The 23,759-nt window shown below is 42.6% G+C and overlaps 1 protein-coding gene across 1 annotated transcript in view; it reads left to right on the top strand.

Annotated features, from left to right (window-relative positions):
• The window catches only part of Kif5c (kinesin family member 5C), a 187,813-nt gene that overhangs the window by 65,041 nt on the left and 99,013 nt on the right, over positions 1–23,759 (top strand). Inside the window, exons 3-7 of the mRNA XM_008825166.3 lie at positions 6,469–6,542; positions 15,534–15,638; positions 21,007–21,055; positions 21,320–21,375; positions 22,360–22,447. Coding sequence (XP_008823388.1) covers positions 6,469–6,542; positions 15,534–15,638; positions 21,007–21,055; positions 21,320–21,375; positions 22,360–22,447 — 372 coding nt within the window. The remainder of the gene's footprint in view (positions 1–6,468; positions 6,543–15,533; positions 15,639–21,006; positions 21,056–21,319; positions 21,376–22,359; positions 22,448–23,759) is intronic.

The following is a 23,759-nucleotide window of genomic DNA, read 5'->3' as shown; positions in this document are numbered from 1 at the left end:
TATTTATATTTTATGTGTAGGAGTATTTTGCTTGCACGTATGTAAGTGTACCACATTCATGCCATGCCCGTGGAGGCCAGAAGAAGTCGTCAGAGCCCCTGAAACTGGAGTTAAGGACAGTTATGAACAGCCACATGGGTGCTGGGATCCAAGCTGTGGTCCTCTGCAAGATTAGCCTGTGCTCTTAAGCAGTGGAGGCATCTCTCCAGCTCTCCACCCCCAGCTTAATTTCTGTATGTCCTGCAACCAAAATGTGTCGTGTCTTCAGCAATAAGGTCTTACCATTTTGTTCTGGTGGGAATCCAGGAGTAATGACAGTAGCTGGTGTTGTTTAGGGGGTCTCTGGGCCTCCCTGACCAGTAAGTCATAGGGAGGTATCCCATGCCTCTACTGAGATTTTCATTTAATAATTCATATCTTCTGGTGAGGATCATTGTTCACCAGTGCAGGATAAGTGTATTCAATCTCCTTCTATTCTTTTAAATTATATTTTTAAATTAACTTACAAAGTGTAATGTGTTTTGATAGGTTATTTTTTTTGTACATCTTTAGTTTTAGTTAACCCACCCCATTCTCTCCTCTCCCCTTACTGCCTATCCCCATCCCTGGTTAAACTTTTACCTCCCAGGATTCTCTCTTGTTGCGGGTGTCCTGGGGCCCTCCGGGCGGGGCTGGAGTCGGCACAGAGTCACGACACAGACTCTGGGAGTCAGGTGAGAAGCAGGCAGTGCAAGCAGCTGCAGACTCGTTTATTGCGGATATGGGTCTCCCTTATATCCCCCTCCCGGTGTCCCACTGGTCCATTGATAGGTTGTGTCTGTTCCTCATTGGCTCTCTATATCGGGCCATTTTCACATCAGCCGTCTCTATGTCTTTTGGCAGAACACAGGTTTGCCTCAGCCGGATGTTTCTGGCGCATTCGCAGCATGCATGCACTGGTTGCTCAGGCCGCACTTCCTCCTACACCCTCTACCTTCATATCATACATGTTTCACTATCCCCTCTTCTTCTCATAGGCTCTTTCTAGCTTCCTGGGCTCTACAGATACCTGATTGAACTTTTTAAAGTAACCTCTGAGGCTACTGTGAGGGGAAGTGCCCTTCTTTTCTACGTCAACAAGGCAAGACACACGTATATAAACAAGAACTTCTTGGAGTATATTACGGAACATAGCTGAGTTATCTCTTATTTTTAGAGCCCTGCCTAAGTTAAGACTGGGAGGGGTAAAGTGGGTATTTTTTTCTGGGTGCTAAGGCGTGAATCACACAATTCTGAAGGTTACCATAATCTCCTGATTCATTATCCTGTCATGGGCTGGTGAGTTTCCTTCCTGGTCTATCTAAAGTCTTAATGAGACTGAGGGTCTACTTCAGATTTCAGAGTCCTGGCATTTCCCATGCTTCCATCTTTGGTGTGATTATCACCATTTCTGTGGGAAGAGGTTGTAGGGTTTGTGGCTATCAGCACAATAAATAAGGTTCCTGTGAGTGTCTCTGCATTAAACACCATGGTTACTAGATACTGTTGTTCAAGTCCTGGTAACCATATCCCAGCCAGCAGAATCTGCTCTGGGCATTTGCCTTCCAAATGAACTAGATGTGGACTGGTTTCCTGTTTCCAAGTTCTGATTTCTTTAAACCTATTATTTATTTATACATGTTGTATTAGGCACTTACTATGTGATAAGCACCACCAGGCACTGGAGTCAAGACTGTCTGCTAGGAGTTTTGAGTATAAAGAAAGGGAGAAACACATGCTATTATTATGCACATAGACATTGTATAGTTTAAGACGGGTGTGTGCAAAATGCCCCAAGAGCACAGAGGAGTGCCACTTTGCCCTGGTTTTGATGGGTGGGGAGAGGGAGTGGAGAATTAAGGAAGGCTTCTTGGAAAGGTTGGTTCCTGAGGACTCTAGAATATAGCAGAGCTGTAGCAACAAAGGGCCAGAAAGAACTTAAAGACACAAATGATGTGGCATGCCACCCACGCAGTTAGGAGTGAGCGGTAGAAGGTATTGACTGCGTGATGGTAGATGAGGCTGCAAAAGTTGGTCTGGATCTGTCTGGTGGAAATGATGGACTTTATCCTGTAGGCAGTGTGGGCAGATTGGAAAGCTTTAAGCCTAGGAGGATATACTCAGATCTATTTCATTATTCTGTGTGATTTGTACAAGGAATTATATTTAGCTATTTATCATGTACACTTGAATGCACTTTACAAGTTGCATCTTAACTCTTGATTTCATGAGGTGTGAACATTATGATTCCCATCACACTAAAGGAATTTGGTGCTCAGAGAATGAAGCAGTTTGGCCAAGTCTGGAAGGGCGAGTGGGGGCCGGCCCTTGTGACTTGGTTTATCTGACTGACATGTTCTGAACTGTCCTGCTTTTGCTTTTCTGATGGGTTCATAGTGAGCATTTAAACAAATATCATTATATAATTATTTTATGAGTTGTTCCATTTCTGTGAGGCTCTGTTAGTTACATGAAAGATGATGGAATGCATGTGTGAGGAGAGTAGAAGAATGAGAATAGCCACTGTGGTCCCAGAGCCCTGTATGGCAGGATCTGGTGTGCTTCTATCCTGAAACAGTGTGTTTTGCTCGGTCTTGATATCATTTAGGTGCACCTGGCCCCACATTCTCTGTGACCACTGGTGTATACAGCCTGCATCCTTCATTCTGCAGTTATGGCCAGCTTTAGCGGTTCAGTTGGCTGACAAGAGCCTTAAGATTTCAAATGGAGAGACCATGAGCTACTGCTGTCAGAAACCTTACTGTCCCTGAGAGGCCACCATTCCTCTTGGCAGGGTGGAGTGGGCTAGACAACTTCCTTGGACACAGATGGGTAGGTGTGATGAATCTTCCCTAGAGTCTTACCTAACAAAAAACTCACTTCTGCTCCTGCCATACCTGAATTCAGACGGGAGCAGAACCCAAGATGTATGCCTAGGCTTCTGAACTCTGCAGCCAGCGCCAGCCAATCTTTCTGAGTATCCTGTCCTCTCCTCTGCTCTCTTGGGAGATGAGAAGGCAACTGGGACCCTCAGTGGAAGCTCCTGTGTCTGCCTGGCTGCTGGATGGACACGTGCTGATCTGTGAGGTGTAGAGGCTGGATTGGTGTGAGTTGAGATCACATCTTGCCAGATCTCATCACAAAGAAAGGTTCTGTCTGGCAGAGTGTGGCCAGTGTGTGGAAATGGCCACTCTCCTTGACAGACTAAAACAAATGTGTTTCTCAGGCCCAGGAACTGCCTGCCATCCACTGTGTGAAAGTCCCTTTCTGTGGCCCAGAAGGTGGTGTGTGGTTCTCCACAGGCCAGTTCTTGAACCTTCCCCCAGTGGAGTTAGTGCTGGTGCCTCTTTCTGTCCTTTTCTAACCCCAGAACTGCTCTGTTCGTCCATGCTTCACTTTGCCTGTCCCTTCCACTAAACCTAAAACAGACTGAACAAGCCAACAGGTCCTCTCAAAGCTAGAGCTGGAAGAAAATAAACAACCCTAGGTTCAAAAAGCTTTCTTTTAAAATTACCTTCTACTTCAGCATTGGGTTGATAGAGGAGAACATCAGCTGCATTCAGCTTCGATCATGGGAGATATTCTTCAACGATGTGTTCATTGTAAGATTACTCTAAATATATTTAGGCCAATCAGAACTTGCTTTAATGAGGTTTTATATGTTCTCTATTTAAAAAATCAGAAGGGAATTGTGCTTAATGTTGACATAGTAGTTGGTGTAGGGCAGGGAATGACTCTGGGAATCCAACCATCACTTGTAATGTTAAATAGGAAAATATGTTTTAACTTCCTAATAAGCTATTAATATACTAATAAATGTATTTCAGAAATGCCTCCTTTTAAACTTGATTCCTAAAACATACATATGCCAATTTCTACAACTTATATTTTAAAAAAGTTTAATGCTGGATTATGCATGCAGACAGTAATTCACCAGTATTGCATATTCAAACAATGGCAGCCACAGGCTGTGCCCTTCTCACACTTGTGGGCAGTTCTACACAAGGATAGCTATGATACAGAGGGAAGTGGGTTCCATGAAACCCCAATACAGTGTGCCCCTAACAACCTTCCACTGATGGATTCTCAGAGTGCATTCTCACTTGCTCCTCAATACCTCAGTCCAAAATAAGCAATGTCACTCAGGTATGGTTCTATTTTTTAAAAAATTTAATTTAATTAGTTAATTTATTTATTTTGGTCTTTTTGAGACAGGGTCTCCCTGTAGCCTCAGCTGGCCTAGAGCTCACCAGGCTGGCTTTGAACTCACAGAGATTCACCTGCCTCTGCTTCCCAAGTACTGGGATTAAAGGCATGTGCCACCATGCTTGGCTTTTAATTTTATTTTGAAATGAGGTCTCATGTATCTCAGAGCAGCCTCAAGTTCACTATGTAGCTAAGGGTGACCTTGAATGAACTTCTGATCCTTCTTCCTTTGTTTTATCAGAGCTGGGATTATTACTAGCATGTGCTATCACTCCTGATTTATGTGGTGCTGGCGACTGAATCCAGGGCTTTGCACCTGCTAGAGAAGCACTGCACCAACTGAACTACATCCGAACTTGGCATGGTCCTTCTCGTAGCTGTGACTCAGTCCATAACCACAGGGGTTTGGGGGCTAGAAGCCATCTAATTGGTAAGACTGTGCGTTATACTTGGTGAGAGTAGTCCAGAGACCTCATTCAGACTCTAGCCTCCTTTCTGGCAGGGAAAAGGTGTGGGCTGGGCTTAGACTGTAGGTTGCTCAGAGCCATCTCCGAGCCACTGCATGTAATTACTCACAGGGTGGCCATTAGCAATCAGGCTGCCACACTGCTAGAAAGGAAAGGAGCTGGACCAGAGCTAGAACGGCTTGGCACCAGGCTGCATGGATACAGAGCCCTTCATACACAGGGGCTAAGATAAGGAAGGCCTTCTTGTTTGGGAACAGATGTTTAATTTCTAAAAATAAAAGGTTTACTATTGTACAGTGGTTGGCACTCCAGTTGCCTGCACTTGTTTGTGTTATGAATATAGAATTTTAAAAGTGCCATCGGAGGATGGGATCTCTTTCTCTGGGTCCCTCAGAGCACATCATCTTGGTAGTGTAGTGGCACATTACCCTGGCCACTGTCTTCAGCCCTAAGGAATCTTTTCTCTGAACTATTGAACCTCTAACCCTAACACTGGCTTCTTCAGGTTTTTGCTTTCTGCTGTTACTAGGGAAACCACTTCCAAAAACCATTTCCAGAAAGCTGATATGTGTGAACAGTTTCTATGTCTCTCTTTCAGTGTAGCTTGATGCAAACTCCTAAGGGCTGCTAGGATTTTTAAAAATCCTACATTTATTTTTTTCTTTCCTAAAGGAAATTCCTTTCTTTTCTGTTCCTGTCATATTCTTAACAATCTCAGATTAGTAAAATATATGATTTTTTTCAAAAACCTAGCAAGCAAAACAAAAACCAAGATCACAAGATTCAGAAGGGGGCCCCTCCAGCTGAAATAGATGAATGGAATTGATTGCCTGGCATGCTTTGCTCACATGGCCCAAGAGAGGATGTCACATGTAGGACGCTTCTCCCTGCCTTCACCATCCACTGCTTGAAGACTTGCTCCCTTGGTGCAGAATGGCGAGTCAAGTATATTAATTATGCATTGTTTCCATTTCAGTGATGGTTGTATGGATGAGGAGAAGGCAGGAGGGAATATGTTTTAATCACCTCTGCTGCTTCTAAAGAATTCTTACAGCTGATCTTCAGCTCTGCAACATAAAGCAGCCTCCATCCATCCTCTTGCCTCCTCTCATCCCTGTGTGAAACGGAAGGCAGCCTGCCGTGCTTGTGGGTTTTCACAGTGTGCTCACTGTGTAATTAAAAGAAATTCCTGATGCTGATGGGCCTCAACCGGCCATCTTGCTAGCAAGGCACTGAAAAAAACAGAGGCATAAAATTTAAGCTGGCCCGCTGTTTTCTGGGCTGATTGGATTGTCCCTGGGGCTCAGTTTACAGTGTGGGGCCTATCCCTCTCCTTGCTCTGGTTTCCTCTGACCAGGCTCTGGTTAGGCCTCCCTGAAAAAGGGCCCCAAGGATCCAGGTCTAAGCTGACCTGGACCAAACACGAAAGGTGTTCGAGTCTAACCTCCAGAAACCGAAAGCCTGGTTGTTTTTCTTCCTCATTGATATCAAGAGACCAACATATAAAGAAGCTAAGGTAACCTGATAGAAATGTCTCTGCTTCCTTCAGTAATGCAGTCGGGAGAAATGTGAGTCCCTTTCTGTCTATTTGTGGAACAGTGGACTTCTTCATTTCTGTTCTTATCTCACAATCCTACTTAAAAAATATGTGAAGTTGGCATGTATCGTTTATGTGAAAATGAGAGGAGCCATTTGGAAACTTTAAATATGCAGTCAGTATCAGTGTGGGATCAGTGTAATGACTTAATTTTATTTATTATTATTTGTTTGCTTGCAGATGTCCTTGAGGGTTATAATGGGACAATTTTTGCATATGGACAGACTTCATCAGGAAAAACCCACACCATGGAGGTAAGCTTGTGGCACCAGTCTCTGAGATGGCTGGGACTGGTGTGGTGGTGCATGCCTTTAATCCCAGCACTTGGGAGGCAGAGGCAGATGGATCTCTGAGAGATGAAGGCCAGACTGATCTATGTAGTGAGTTCCAGACCAGCTGTGGCTACAGGGAGACATTGTCTCAAAAAGACAAAAAACAACACCCCCCCAAAAAAAAACCCAACAAAGGCAACCAGCACTGAGTAGTTAAATCCCAAGAATTTAGTATTGAAACATTTGTTCTTGATCTCTCTGTCCAATTTTATTCAGAAATAGATAGACCTGGGGGTATGGCTCAGTGGCAGAGAAGCTTGCCTACCTTCATGAGACCCTAGATTAAATCCCTAGTCCCCCCCATCATCACCACTACCACTACCACCACCACCATTAAACACATCAACACCACTGCCACCATCACTGCTGTAAACAGTACCACAAATAAGCACCACCATTGTAATGCCCTGAGCCCCTCCATTTTTGTTTAACTGGTCAATCATCTGGTCATAGTGCCACCCATAGGAAGACAGGTTATGCTAAATAGATGGGCAGAATACCTAGTGTGTTAATGAGATGGCGAGTTTTCCTGCCTGGAATCCCGCCTACTGGTGCAGAACTTCCGGACTAGCTACAGCCATATAGTCTGTGAATTTGTCCACTTCCCTGATTCAGGGAAGCATAATCTCTCCTTTTCTTCTTCATGTCCCTTTTCTAAACATGCTTTCTTTAAGGCTTTGGGCTGCCCCTAGCATCTTGTATTTCATTACTTTCCCTAAAGCTTCCTTCTCCCAGCCATGTGGCTGCCAACCAGCCACATGTCTGACCTCCACGCCTTGTCCCCTCCATTCTCCTCCTCAACGCAGCTGCTAAGATTCCTGGCTTGACTGCTCTGAGGATTTTTCTTTAAAATTCTAATAAAATTGTAAAAGCTTAATGCAGCTGATTCGGAACTTTTTGAATCTGGATAGTCCTCATAACACTATCACTACCAGCATCACCAACTACCATAAATACCACTATTACCACCACTACCATCACCATTTGAACACCACCACCATCAACACCACTATTATCAACATCATTATTGTCAATAAGTGATCATTGGTGTGAGTAGCCTTGGGGACTGTGGTCCATCCTAACTGACTGGGCCTGTTGTAAAAGCATTAGCATTTGCTCTGGGGAGGACCTCTGGAGAGATGAGTCTCATTAGAATAATAATAAATAAAATACTTGTAGGTCAGAGATTTAAAGAAGTTGGCTTTTAAACCAATTTTACCCTACAGAAATACTTTTGTTTGAATGATATATATATATTTTTTAATTGCAGACAGTTACGGTTTTTCCATGTTCTTACATTGAACACCAAAGATTTGGCAATACTTGGTGAATTTCAGCATGTGGCAAGATTCCTTAGTCTTGTTGATCTTTGTGGGGTTTTTTTTTCTTTTTCTTTATTTTCATTGCTTAGGCTTGAACCCAGGGCTTCATACATGCTAGGCAAATGTTTGGCAACCAAGCTACATCCTTAGCCCTTGTTCTTCTTTTTGTTAGCATTTATTAACAGTGGCTGTCATTGAGAAGACATCCCATAAAGTTTCATTAAAACAGTACCAGTGTGATGGCTCTGAGTACCCAGCCTCATGGGGCTGGATTTTCCAGTGGGCCCCAGTGCATGCTGCACACAACCAGAGTGAATACGAACTGGTATTAGAAGCTCTCCTCCTTGTATACGCACCAGGCCTCTGTAAGCCCTGAGGGGTGACCGCAGTTCATCCTGATGGCTTTGGAGCTCAGTGGCTTTAGGCTGTTTTCCAAACAAGGACCCTTTACTGCCTTCTTTCCCAGCTTTTACCAGAGACTCCTGTAAGGCCTTCAGGGCTAGATAATTCTCCTTAAGTCTAGGCCCACCTGATAGGTGAAGAAAAGAGAGAGTGGTTATTGTAAGAAACAGCACAAAGCAAATTTGGAGAATTCAGCTTACAAGCAGCAGGGTAAGATGAATCCTTAATCCTTCAAGCTAGGGTTTTTTCATTTATGGATTCCTCCTGGGAAAAGCTGCTGCAGAATAGGTTTAGCTCATGAATCATTCCTATTGAAGAGGAGATTTCAAAGGCATGAGGCTAAAGTCTTCAGGGCTCTGATGTTCTGCACACTGATTTGAGTGTGGGGTGGGATATTTGGGGGGATCTCATTTCTGTGCTGCTGATTTTCTATCGCTCATTTTATTGAAGAAAAAGTGAATTGGAGACTACAAACTGAAGAAACAAGAGGCTTATTTGTCACCTCTTCTCTAGCAGGACTGTTGCCCAGCATCAGAGCTACAGCAGCCAATTGTCTCCACACCTCACACCCCTGACAGTACATTCCAGAAATCCTGGCCCCAGTGTCTCTCTGCTCCACTTTGGCTCCTTGCCTTGTTCCATTACTGGACCCTGGTCCCTTGACCTTGAAGGCACTAGGAAAGTTGTAGATGTGTACTTCCCCAGTCCTACCTTTTCTGAAGAGGGCAGTACAGAAGGAGAGAAGGAAAGATGTGGTTTGTCAGGAGGGAATCCATCAGGTTTTAGGTTTTTGGACAATTATTAAGGTATATGTAACATAATAGAAAAAGAATCCTTCCTGTTTTAAATCTCCAAACTAACAGGGAATTATTTTTAAAAAATTATTTAATTTTATTTGTATAAGTATTTTGCCTGCATGTATGGTAAGTACACCATATGTATGCAATTCCCATGGAGGCCAGAAGAGGACATTGAATCCCCTTGAACTGGAGTTAAGGAGCCACCGTGTGAGTGCTGGGAACTGAACCTGGGTCCTCCGCAAGAGCAACCAGTGCTCTTAACTTTGAGGCCATTTCTCCAGCTCCTATTTAGGGAATTCTTATAAGAATGAATCACTAAACTTTGGGATTAAGTCATTAAAAATTTAAAGTATTTTCTAACTGTCAGAAACTTATGGTATAAGACATTACAAGAGACTGCTCTACAGAGGAATCTCTTGTTTGGGGTAAGATGGGCATAGGGCGATGGGGAAGAAGGGAGCAGCACTTTAATGCTAGTATGGGAGACGCTTTGTAAAATGAGAGGCCATTGAGCCCTTGGTGTTTCACAATGAAAAATGCAATTCACCTGCCAAGAGGATGCTCCTGGAGGATCTGAAGGGAACTGGACTCTGTACAAGTCTCACCTGTACAGATCAAGTTGTATCATCCCTACATCTTTGTCAGTTGTCACAAGTTGTTTTTCTTTATTGTGACTTCTGTAAGTGGTCGGAAGGAGTCGATGGGGAGGAATCTTTTCCTTCTGCCACCCAGCCCCTGTTGAATCCTGTTCTTTTGTATGGTTATCATAGATTAGAAAAAGGTAGAGGATCTGTTAAGAGGAAAGAGGAAAGGAAGAGCCACAAGCTGAAGTCACCAACTAAAGGAGACAGAAATCCAGGACCCTGGAATGCAATTAAGTAAAACATGTTCTGCAGGGTCTGCATCCTCTAAAAGGAGGACTTTTATATATTCAGAATTACACACCATGGTCTTTCAAAGGCATTCAGAAGGAGATGTTAGCTCCTTGAGTGGACAGTCACATTTTAAAGAGGTTTTCATTTTAAGCCTCCTATTTTGGGTCTGGCATCCACTCGTGCTGCCATTATCATCTATTGAAGAGAACAAACACCTAAGCCTTTATAAAATTGGAAAGATTAGCTTCTCATGATGGAGCGTTTAAGGTGGATTTTCAGGGAAAATAGGACTCACTGGACAGTGTTGGTCCTGAGAATGGTAGGCACAATCATGCAAGAGTTGTGGACTTGTCAGGAATATGCTCAGATTGCTGGAGAGGATCCTGGGGTGCTGGCTGCAGCAAGAAGAAGGAGAGACCTGTCCTGTTGTTTAGTGTGGTGCTTGGAAAGGGTGTCTTTTAACTGCCCCCTTCAGCACACTGAGAGATGGCTGGCGATAGTTCTGTTCAGAGGGACACCTGGAGGCCACTTGAGTTGTGTAATCTTCCCAGCCGTCTTGTAAACCTGCCAACTGTTCTAAACAAAATCAGAGTGCATAGTGCTTGCATGCTGATGGTCTCTGCTTTCCCATCTTGGGTGTCTGAGGAAACTGTCCTGCTTGAGAGATAGAGGAGGCCAAGGGTGCTAGAATGAAGAGAGTCTTGTCCAGTGGACAGTGGACTGTGTCTTGTTTTTCCTTCTGTACCTACTCCTGGAAGGTCACATTCAGTGAGAAAAGTTTCTGAAGACAGTTGTACAGGATTCAGTTATAAAATGTTTGTCCTGTTTGCTCCCTGGAAGGAACAATAGATGACACAGTTCCTGTGCATCCTTGATCCTCCAGCTGGATGACACTTCCTGGTCTCTGATGGGGAATGCTTGTTCCTATTTTCTATTTTGTAGTTGTTAGCTCACCTCCTCTGCCCATAGCCTCTGCCCATCCTTAATCTCACTTATCCCTCATAATCTGTGGGCTCCCTAAGAATCCATCTCTACTACCTCAGCTGGAAGGGCCTTGTGTTCACTAAATTTCTGCAGCTTGTTCACCTCTGTTCATAGCCTGGTGACCACATTGTGTGACTGTGCATATATGCTTCATCTGCAAGCAGTCAGCATAGATGCAGTGAACATCTTTACACAGGCATCCACAGGCACTTTATATGTCAATATATATCATAGATATACATTCTGTATATCAGGTGTTAGGGAACCCTGCTGCTAGGGTTGTAGTCCTCCATGTCTGGATAGCTCTAAGGGGCTCGGCACCAAATGGAAGGACTCCCCTTCTCAGCAGGGGGCCTCCTGCTCTCTTCCCGACTTACCTGGAAAGTGCCGCCAAGCACGGATACCTCACCTTATTTGGACCATGACCTTTGGCATAGTTACCTGGAGTAAAAACTACCCCCAGGTTTTTTCTATATGATAACCAGGCATTGCCCTGTAGTCAGATGATAGGAGCCTACTGCCACATGTAAATAAAGCATACTATGAGCACCTATCAGATGAGGCATTGGCTACTGCCTCCACACTGTATTTTCCCTAACCCCACTGAATAAACGGAGCTGTTTCACTGAGTCCGGAGCTGTTTGCATCATTGAACATGCCTCCCCAGAAGGGTTTTCTTCCATCAGTGCTCACTGGCCATCCTGACCCTGTTCGTCATTTCTGCTCCCTTTGTCCTTGTGGAGCGGTGGCCAACGACCCACGAGGAGAGGGAGTGACCCCACAATCAGGCACTTTATAGTCAATATATATCATAGATATACATTCCATATATATATCATACACAGGCATTCTACATATATCATACACATCTCTCATACACACAGACACACTTATGCAGGAGTACTCCACCTGTACATACACACAGCATACACACATCCTATATATATCACACACAGAGACATAAGCCACATACAGACACCCACATACATTTACTATATACATATACATTATATCTACAGACTTATACATATACCTCTTTACACTGCCGCACAGCAGGCACATTCCCACATACATCACCCCACATGTATACTCCACATGTGCATGTACATTCACCACACCACATGCATATTCCATTTAATACCATACACACATACTCCCTGCCCCGGGTTGTTTTCGCAGGCTCATTTTTAAGTCAGGAATCAATAAAAGATGAATCTGTTGGAAGAACCATCCAGGGAAATACATTTGAATCCGTTATAAATTATTTTTAGGCTACCAGTCATTCGTCTCTGGCTGTGGACCACTGAGAAGAAGCTAGAGGGTTATCATGGGTTATTCAAGAACTCTGGAGGTTTGGATAGGGAAGTCTTTTGACCAGGTACATGGAGTGGTGACATTTAACTGGAAGAAAATCTAATCTTTATTTTTATCATAGGAATTGTTTCTGCCAACAGCCTATATAGTACAGAGCATGTGGCCACAGTTGGTTTTGTTTGTGTTTATGATGGCTGTGTGACTTACATGTCACTAGATTTGAGACTCCCTGTCTTTGTTGTTTGGTGCTGTTTTCCTAAGATACAACATATAGTGATGCTCTGGAATAGAACATTGTTTTCTGATTCCTCTGGTCAAATAAGTCCCAATACTGCTTAGTGAGAACCTGTTAGGGCTAACATCATTGAGCCCTTACGCTGTCAGTCAGCACTTTGTGTCCTACCCATTTTAAACTCTGTACTAATCATATGCAGTAAGTACTGTGCTAAGTCTGCTAAGCATTAGGGCCAATGCTCTTTTTATGGTATATGGAACAAAACTAAAAATTATGTAAATATATCATTTTATTGCATTTAATAGATGAAGACATGCCAGAAGAATAGCCATTTCCCCAGGTAAGAGAGTAACCAGAGGCCAGGCATATCTGAATTCTGCTCTTCTGTTGCTTTTAATAGAGTTGAAAGTCAGGAAGCAGGTGTGCCAAGGAGAAGTTGTGATGCCAAGTGTTTGGTGGTATGTCTTAAGCACCTATGATCATGTGGGCTCTTGCTTTTGCTAATTCAAATGTTTACTTGGAAGTCCCTTTCAATGAGGTACTGTGTGGTGAGGACCTTAAGGACAAGTAGAATTAACTGAGGAAAACCAAATCAGCAGTAGGCAGATTTGGACCAGGTTTGTGGGCCAAAATTGTGAAGGTTGTTGGGCATCCCTAGAAAACTGAGGAGAAAATGGGATTTTGTACTTTTCTTCCAGTTCCATTTATTCCTAGAGGTTTATAACTTTTAAAGGTCTGGAAAGTCCTCTGGGTATATAATCACATAGACCTACAGACCATATTCATGGACAGAATTGTTGTTTAACACATGGAAGAGGACTTGAATATTCATTTTACTGTGGACTTAAGAGAAGATTCTGTGGAGTTCTGTATTATGGCCACACTAAGGCCGTGGCTTTAAATACTTCAAGATCCTTTCAGTAGGAATTACAGAATATCCTCTCTTCCTCTACCCCTCCTCTGTTTATTAGGGAGGGAACTCAGGGCTTCTCATATGCGAGGCAAGCATTCTACCACTGAGCTACATCCTCAACCCTTATGGATTGACTCTTGAGTGTCTTCAGAGGTGGCAAATAAATTCTGGGCATTGAAAGTGTATTTAGTAATTTACAAAGGATGAATTTTTCCCTTTACTTGTTAAGTACAGTGAATAAAAGTGGCAAAAGGGGAAAAGGAATATCCTTAAGATAGATTTAGGTATTAAGAGGAATTAACAGTTATTTGGAACAATTCAAGCTGGAAGTTACAGATTTTAGAAATAAATTGGTGAAATAGACTTTCTTGATTGGTCTGCAAAATGATCCTGAAGATGAAGAAGGATTTTAGAACTTTTTGAGCAATGGTGACTTTAATGATACTATGATTCAGATATGCCTACAGGCCAATCTGATGAAGTTCCTCAGTTGAGGTTCACTCTTCCTAGGTGTGTGTAGGCTTGTGTCAGGTTGACAGCTGAAGTTAACTATGACACCAGATGTTCCTTGGAAGGAGCTATTGTAATGTTACTATATCATTATATGCCTCGGTTCTCCTGTCACACAGACTAGGTTCATACCTTAACTGCAGGGTAACATAGGACATGCACATCGGGAGTGAAACTGGAGCAGAGAAGGGTTCCAGATTTTCAGGAGAAACCTGGATAGTCTTTAAATGTGTTCCACTTGCCTTCATTCTAATGTTGTTTTAAGAAGACAAAAGTGGATAGTATTTTTGATGGAATTTTTTTTTTAAATCAAATTTTGAGAAAGCCAGAGCGAGTTTACTGGAATTGCAGCAGCACTCACGATCCTAATCTATTAAATTCTGTAACAGAGGGGCCATCAGGCTGTGGATGGGGCAAGAACTGCGTGGCCATTGTTGCAAACAGGTGCTTCAGGGTCCAGGCTCAGATGGTGACCGTGGACTTCCAGGAGATCCTTTCCATGGGTGACTAGCTATATATCATCCTGGCCAGGCTTGCTTCCAACATCCAGACAGCTGCCCAGCACTTCAAACTATGGCTGAACTTGTATGAGTTGCAGGACAGCAGATGAAGCCTCATGAACATGGTGGCCAGCCTCTTATATAAGAAATGGTTTGGCCCCTACTGCACAGAGCTAGTTATTGCTAGGTTGAACCTGAAGACCTTTAAGCCCTTCATGTTCCCTCTGGACCTCATTGGCTGTGCTATGGTGACTGATGACTTTGTAGTTAGTTGCATGTGTTCTGAACACATGTATGGGATTTGGGAGCCTATCTGGGACCCCAACATGGATCCAGAACACCTGTGTAAAACCACCTTCCAAGGGGGTGCTGGAGAGATGCTCACTAGTTAAAACCACCTCCCAAGCCATGCTGAATGCTGTGAACTGAGTGCGGTATCAGGCATGGGTGTCATTATCCACACCATGGAGAAGAACAAGGTCACCACAGGACACTGAAGGTGTATATGGACTAATCCTGTGACCAGAACCCAGGGTTTTGTTTTTGTTTTTAATCACACAGCCATTCTCTTGAAAAAAATAAAATAATAATTTGTACTTAAAAAAAAAAAGTCTCTCTGTGGTTACCTTACATGGACTTGGAGCTTCTGGGCAATTTGCAAATATTCACAAATAAAACCCATACCTGCTCATTCTCTTTTCTGCCCTTCCTCCTCTTCATCCTTTCATTGCCCACGTGCGCACAGTGATTTACTGTGGGAAGGGATACTGTGGGGCCCCAGCACTTGACAGGACAGCCCTCTGCTGGGTATCAAGGGGAATACGTTGAGTTGTTCCTCCAGGCGGCAGATAGATCCCCAAGGGAGCCAACAGCCCACTTGCGGTTGCTCCCTGTTCTGTGCGGTTTTGTTTATGAAGTGCAGTCTTGAGCCAGGACTAATAACCATTTTTAACCCTACCCATCAGTCATTGCTAGAAACCTCTGTATGCTGTATAGGACCCAAGCAACACATGATCCAGCACTCTTGACTGCTTTGACTGTGTATTTTTCACCCATAGGGGAAGTTGCATGACCCTCAACTCATGGGGATCATACCGAGAATTGCACATGACATTTTTGACCACATTTATTCCATGGATGAAAATCTGGAGTTTCACATCAAGGTAAGTGCTGTTACTAAGTGCTAAGAGAGGATACTAGGCCCTAAGTCATGTTTCTCAGTATTCTTCTTTTTAAATAGATGTAAGCGATGTTTTCTTAAAATAATTCAAGTGTCATTCTGTGGGAAGCAGACCCTATTGTTTAATGATGTAGGCCAGTACCAAGCTATTGGAATGGTTTGCTTGAAATAACAACATAAGGGAAATACAAGCTTCCTTTAGGAATTGTCCCTTGAATTCTCTCCTTTCCCCTATGCATTCTGTAGAAGGCCAGGAATATGTCTGTGTGTATGTGAGTTAGGACCGCAGTCCCAAAATGTGTTCCATGGAACACAATCCCTTATATTATACGGAGGCTACCAGAGAAAAGGGTTATATGGCCAAATAAACTTTGTTGACCAATGCTACGTTTATCATAAGTTTAAATGCTCTCTTGAGTAATGTGACTCTGCAAAGGGAACATATGCCATACTCTACTTCCCTGTTTAGTGACACATTTATCCTCCTTTGGGGTACAACAGGCTAGTGTTTTAAGGAACATACTCTGAGGAGTATTGTGGAAGGAAATTCTCCTGCATTTTTCCTCCTTTTTGTTCTGTTTTAACCAAAATTTTAATTAAAAAGATTTCTTCTCTATTATATAGCTATTAAAATCATAAAATTTGAACTTCTTTGTAAATTCCTGAAGGCCACTTGTTTAAAAGCAAGTGACTTGCCATATGCTAGAGAATATTAGACAGACTATGGAGATCAGGCAATCCCAGCTCTGCTTTCTTTTTTTAGCTTAAAAAATTGAGATATAACTTATATACCATAAAATTAATACATTAAAAATGTACAATTCTGTGAGGTTTAGTATATTTCCAGAATTGTACAGTCATTATTCTTATGTAAATCTAGAATATTTTCATTACTCCCCAAAGAATCTCCACACCTAGTATAGTTCCTATTCTTTACCCTCTCATTTTGCCTCTGCCTCTTATTCTGAACCACCTTTCCCTGGTTTTGTGGGAAGGATCTTGGGCAATGCAGCAGCTCTTGTTCCACGTTTCCTTTTCCAATCCCACATCCCCCTGGGAAGGGGCTGACTAGCCAGCCTAGAGCACATTCTGGCTCTGCTCTCTTTTCAGATGCACAGTGTCCTGGTCCTCAACTTTGTGACTAGAGCAGTTGACAGAACAGGAAGGAGAGAGACTACTCCAAGAAGCCCCAGAGCTGAGATCTGCTGAGAAAGTTCCTGAAGGCTGGGGCCTTAGGACCCAGAGGGTCAGAAACAGGAAAGCTGAAGGTCAGACACAGGGTTAGATGGCCCAAGTTATGAACAAAACCTAGATTGGACCAAACTGACATTTAGTACCTTTCCCATTGTATTAAACTTCTCCCTGGGCTGATGAGATGACTCTCAGTGGGTAAAGGCATTTGCTGCCAAGCCTGATAATCTAAGTTTGACCATCTGAACCCACATGGTAGAAGGAGAGAATCAACTCCCACAAGTTGTCCTCTGACCTCCACATATCACCATGGCACATGCCCTTTTCCCCCTCCTCCCCTACACACAAAACAACAAATAACTATAATAATAAAAAATTTTGCCAGGCATGGTAGTGCATGCCTTTAATCCCGACAGAGGCAGAGGCAGAGGCAGAGGCAGGTGGATCTCTGTGAGTCCAAGGCCAGCCTGGTCTACATAATGAGCTCCAGTTGGAGCTACAAGGCGACCCTGTCTCAAAAGGACAAAAAAAAAAAAAAAAGAAAAAAAAGAAAAAAAAGAAAAAAAAAAACCACCAAAAAACAACAACAACAAAATAACTATTCCTTACTTATTTCTACAGTGTACCATTCCTAAACTGCATAAAAAAGAAGCCATGGAAGCCATAGCTGTTTGCCCAACTATGAACTGCAGGCAGAAATTCGCGTTTCAATCCCTTTGTTGGTGAAGGCTTGCTTCTCCTTGCTGCCAGGCCTCTTTATGTCTAAGGATACAGAAGCTTGTTGCTTTGATGGGATCAGGATTTAGAAGCTTAGTGCTTCTTTAAGGCTGTTTTCATTTACATACTTAAAACTGCTGCAGAGTTCTTATGTGATAATCCCGAAATAAGATGTTAAACCAATTACTGCCCTGAAAATAGTGTCTTGTGTTAGAATCTTATTAAGATTAAAAACAGCCCTGGCATGACATGGGGGAGGAGAGGAACAATACTTTCTAAGTCTCTAGAGTTAAATCTGAAAATTTAGGTTCCTATGTAGCATTTGCAGTTATGCTTGCTTTTTCTATAAATAATGATTTAGTGGACAAGTTAATTAGTGGACAAGTTAGCTGCTGACTGCACTCTATTTCATTGTGGAGTAACAGGCTAAAGCAAAAGAAAAAGGGAAGATTAAGGCAGTATTGAAAATCTGCTCCCTCCAATGCAGCCCACAGAGGTCTTAAACATTATTTCTGAACATGTTATTGCTCAATGCCAAACAGTATCTATCTGTTTTCCTCTGTCTAGTCTCACAAAGTATTTGAAATGACAGATGAATTTTGATACCTCATAAAAGCAGAAATCAATAAATCAGTATTCTCGTCTTATTTGCATTAAGTATGGACAGAATGTTTTTAGAGGAGGAAAAGGTTTATTTCAGTGTACAAGTTAAAGTCCATCATTGAGGGAAGTCAGTGCAGGAACTTGGCACAGAAACCATGGAGGAGTGCTGCTGGCTGGCTTATTTGCAGACTCGTGCTTAGCTAGCTTTCTTATATAGACCAGGACTACCTTCCTAGGGAATAGCATCACCCATAGTGGGCCAGCCCCTCCTTCATCAATTAATAATTAAGACAATCCCTTACAGACCTGCTCACAGCCCAAACTGATCTGGGCAATCCCTTCAAGTTGGCATTTGATGCTAATCAGGACAGCTTTATTTTTGAAAAGCCCTGCTATTTTCAAAGAAGAGCACTTCTTTCATTGTATTTAGTTATTACTAATGAGGGTGAAGCTTTATCAAATATAGTGAACAGGATTTTAGTTGTCAAGTTTGGCAGTAAAATAGTTCATAACTATTTTTTTGAGACAGGGTCTCACTGTAGCCCTAGCTGGACTGGAACTGGCTATTTACAGAGATCTGCCTGAGTGCTGGGTATGAGCCACCACAGCCAGCTATGGCTACTTTTTAGTTGTAATTAATTTTCTCTTTAATTTGTGGAAGTAAAACCATGTGTTTAAGATCTAAGAGGTTAGGGGATAAGTATGCTAAAAATACATTACATGTACATATGAAATTATTAAAGAATAACAGATTACGTTTTTACAAATCTCAGAGATAGCAGAAAAGTTTAATGGCAATCTGACAATGGTAAAATAATAGAATGCCTTGGCACCAGGATCGGACTGCCTGCAGGGAGGGCCTGGTTAGTGATGACTAGGATTGGTGATCAATAGGCCTTTGAGGCAGATGGTAGTTTGGCAACATGAGAGATTAGAGAGAGAGAGCAGTCAGGGACTTGAGGTATAGCTCAGCACTTGTCTTGCATATGTGAGGCCAAGGGAAAACAATGAGAACCAACAAACAGAGGCAACAGAACTGGGATTAGAGAACACTGAGTCTTTTGAGTGGTAGAGTCCAGGAGAGATGGAGGGCTGTGGAGCTGGACAGGTGCTGTTAGAGGTACAGGCAACCAGGAGAAGATGCCTAGCTACAGATTCTACAGTTCAAAGCCAGGACCCTAAATCTTCCGGGATTGGAAAAGTAGGTGGTTCAAGATGGAGGCATAAAAGAGGTAATGAACCAGGGCTGAGCTGGGCTAGGATTAGTTATCAAAATACGGGACTTTTCCTGCTCCCCAAATTGAGGGCAGGATTGTTCCAGGAGCAGGCAGCTCACAAAATTTCACCTGGGTAAGCAAAGCCCAGCTTTACAACTCTACATCCATAACCATGCCTGGCTTAATGATATATTAGAGAAATGCTTTGTTAGATAATTTTATCATTTTATGAGCATTGTAGACAACTTATACAAACTAAGAAAGCTACAGTGTCACTAGACAATGTCATGTGGGAACACTACCATGTACATGGTCTGTTGTTGCCCGAAATGTCATTATATAGCTCACGACTATATTTTCCTTTTCAACCATTCCCTTACTTATATTTCAATGACAACTTATGAGTATGGGAAAAGAAAAAAATTATCTGGGTGGCAAAAGTCAGATATAGACAATAGGCAAAATCCTAGAGAAAAATTTTCACATCAAAAGTCTAATGATTTCATTTGACAGATGGGGAAATTGGGGCTCTGTATGCATTTAATTTCTAAGAACTTATTTGGTTCAAGCAATTCATAGACTTCAGCCTGCAGAAGAGTCACTTGAGGATTTAGAAGCCAATTTCTGGGTCCTCATCTCTGATATTCTGATCCAGTAGGGTTGCAATAGGTTTCAGGGCTCTGGGGTTCTGTGGGTGATACTGGTAGAGTGGAGCTCAGCTGAAGTTTGAGAATAAATATCTAGAAGGCTTCCTTTTCCTTCCATAGTCTAGTTATCTTTGTTTGCTTTTTCTTTCTTTCTTTTTTTTTTTTTTTTTTTTTTTTTGGGTTTAGTGAGAGAGGAGAGAGATAAGGAGAGAGAGGGAGAGAGAGAGAGAGAGAGAGAGAGAGAGAGAGAGAGAGAGAGAATCACTCTCTCTGGCTGGCCTGGAACTCATGTAGCCCAGGCTGGACTTCTTATGGCAATCCTCCTGCCTCAGCCTCCTGATACTGGGATTATAAATAAGAGCCACCAGCACCTGGCTGATTGTTATTAAACCCCATTTTGTTCCAATTCTTCCTAGACTCCAAACCTGGCCACTTTCACCAGCCTTCTCTCAGGTATCTTTCTGAGCCCCTGTAATTCCAAACACCTCACTCTCAACCTCCCCTTGCCTCCTTCATGTGAATGTGTAGGCTGTCTTCCCACAGGTCTGATGAGGCTGCCGTATCATGCAAGGAGATGAGGTCCACTGTGTTTGAATGTTGCTTCCTGAGATGTTTGCTTTTGTGGTTATTATCACATAGAAATTTGCTTGGTGCTCATCTCAGGCAAAACCTGGGCCCTCCTGTAAGAGGCTCCCTAGCATATGACATAGGCAGTACCTGAACAGAGACCGGGGAACTGCACAGTGTGAAGCTGAAGAGTGGTCCACGCTTGGCAGAGATGCATAGAGCACACTGACCAAGCAGGATGAGTACAAGGGAGCTAGCTGCAGCTCTGTGCTCAGGACTCTGGCCTTCTCTTGGTGTCCCCTCTTCTTCCTCTTCTTAGTAGTGACAAGAGCTTCCATACATTTTCATAGTGCTGTTTTTGACATACAGAATGGCATTTCTATTCGAATTTCAATTTGTCTTTGTCTAGGTTTCCTATTTTGAGATCTACTTGGATAAAATAAGGGACTTACTTGATGGTAAGTTCAGCCAAATGCTTGTCTGTGTTTCTTTGTAACTAAAGCCCAGGGAGTTTGAAATGAGTTTAGGATGCTTGTGTTCCAGGAACTACGAAAGCTTATAGAGATGCTCTTTGCCTTTGGCTGTATGTTCATCCACTGCTTAAACTTGTAAATTGCAAAAAAGATTAGGTTTGCATGCTTCTGTGACAATCACTGTTCTTCCAATACAGGTTCTTTAACTTTTCTTTTCTTCTCTGCATATCATCATTTTCATCTGTACAGTATCCAAGACTAACTTGGCTGTTCATGAAGATAAAAACAGAGTCCCCTATGTAAAGGTATGAAGAAGACTTGATTGGAATGCAGTTAACTTCTTTCCAGTCACTGTCAAAGTAATTATTATGTAAGATTCCCAGAATAATATCCATAAAGGGCATATTTCACCATGCCCCTTATATTAATATTCATCTGGCTAGAACAATCAGCATTTAGCTTTTTCAATTGTAACTTTCTTGTATGTAAATTATTTTATTATCTTTTGCTGTTGGGGATCTAACCCAGTGTCTCTTGCATTTAAGCCATGAGCTACTCCCAGCTTTCTGTATGTAAATCATTATTTAATACTGTTCATTTTAAAGAGGTTTTGGGATTGAGTGTGATGGTTTATGCTTTGTAACTAGAAGTCTATTGTAGTATTATGTCTAGAATTAGAAATTTTTTTGATTTAATCATTTTTATTTTATGTGTATGAGTGTATTGCCTGCATGCAAGTGCACCTATGTCACGCAGTGCCCGTGGTGGACAGAAGAGGGTGTTGGAGTCCCTAGAACTGGAGTTATGAATGGTTGTTAGCTGCCATGTGGGTACTGGGATTCAAACCTGGGTCTTCTGCAAGAGCAGCTAGTGCTCTTAACTGCTGAGCCATCTCTCCAATCCTATGCCTAGAACTTTAAAGTGCTTGTTGAAAGCTGAAATTACAAAGATGGAAGGTGAAGTAGCGCTTTTTCATTTCTTCTTCTCTCATATCATTTCTTTGTTTAATTTCTGCCTCTTGAAAATATTGCTATAGAATATAAATATGCACATGTAGTTAAAGAGCTTTTCCTTTACGGTTTATGTCTAGCTTTCCTAGGGTTGCTCACATTTTTCCTTAATGTAGAATTCAAGCCCTAGGCAGGGAGGAGAAGTTGTTGGGTCAGTATCATGGCTTTTCTAGTTATCTGTACCTTTAGAAAAAAATGGACAAATGTTTAGCTCCTTTAAATTACTATTGTTTTTCAACTGTTTTAATGGCCAACCTGACCTGATTTTGACTCTTTCAGGGATGCACCGAGAGGTTTGTGTCAAGCCCCGAGGAGGTCATGGATGTGATAGATGAAGGCAAAGCAAACCGACATGTGGCTGTGACAAGTGAGTGAAGTGATTGTGTTTACTCCCCTGTCACTTAGAACACAAACATCTGCCTTCTGGGTGATGAGGCACGTGGGAAGTAATGCATGGGAGGACAGCTAAAAGCTGGGAGCAGACAGACCCCAGCCCACGTGCAATGTGAGTGTCCACAGTGGTCTGAGGTCTCTGGAAATCTTGGATGAGATTTCCTGGGCTCCTATAACAAGTTTAAAACAAAATCCAAGCTAATAAATTCTACATGCCAGCTAAGCAGAAGGAAAGACTGTGAAAGACAAGAAGGAAGTCAGAAGCAGAGCAGGCAGCTTCACCGGAAGTCCAGTGCTGTGTTCACAGCAGACACATTCCAATCAGCTCAAGTGCTGGGCAACTTCTGCCTCAGCTCAATGTGTCAAATCTCAGGGAAGCTGTATTTGTGTTAGGACGCCAGAGGTTCTTGAGGAGATAAGGCCTATTTTATTCAAAGGGATGCACACAAGGAAGAGCAAGTTTACACAAACCTGAAGGAGCTAAGGAATTCTAGCTTGGAGGAGAAAAAAATCAGGAGATGTGTGGGCAGTGCCATGCATAGATGGTCCTTCAGCTGTTGCTTAGATGGTGCTGTGTGTTGACACTAGGGAGGCAGGCATGACCGACCATAAAGAGAACTCCCTAAGTCTCACAGCTGCCCCAAGTCAAGCATGCTGCTAGGAGAGGTACTGAGTTCACTTCTGTGTGCAAAAAAGATTGAAGCCATAATTGAAGCTCTAGACTCTTCTAAGAGCTTGTTTAAGTGTCCTCCACTGTAGGTCTAGGAATCTGTGAGCTGAAATTCTCAGCCTCTTCCCTACCCTAACAGCATGTCAGATGATAACTCATGAATATGGCAATTTTCAGAGCTGACATAGGCGTGCATGCAGTGTAGATCAACTAACTACTTCTGACTTGCCTAAAACTCACATGGACATGAAAGAAGTCACTTGCTGTGTTTCTTAAGCTGTTGTTAGTCATGAATTGTCATGGTGTACCAGAAAGTCACTTTGGTCCTCTAGTTCAGAGCTGATGGTCTAGGATTATTGTTATCCTTCTGCATTTTTTACGTATATTTATTATTTATTTGTGAGTGTATGTGTGCGTGTATGTGTATGGGTGTGCTTGTACCATGATATGTGTGTAGAGGAGGTCAGAGGATAACTTGAAGGAGTTGGTTCTCTTTTTCCATCATGTTGGTCCTGGGAATTGAACTCAGATCATCAGGCTAGGTGGCAAGTGCCTTTACCTGCTGAGCTGAGCCATCTCATCTACCCTTGTTTGTTTTTCAGTGAATATATATATA

Source organism: Nannospalax galili, unplaced genomic scaffold, assembly GCF_000622305.1.
Source record: "Nannospalax galili isolate Female #2095 unplaced genomic scaffold, S.galili_v1.0 scaffold87, whole genome shotgun sequence".
Taxonomy (NCBI): domain Eukaryota; kingdom Metazoa; phylum Chordata; class Mammalia; order Rodentia; family Spalacidae; genus Nannospalax; species Nannospalax galili.
Note: the sequence above shows the minus strand (reverse complement) of the source record. Positions and strands in the feature narration are given on the sequence as shown.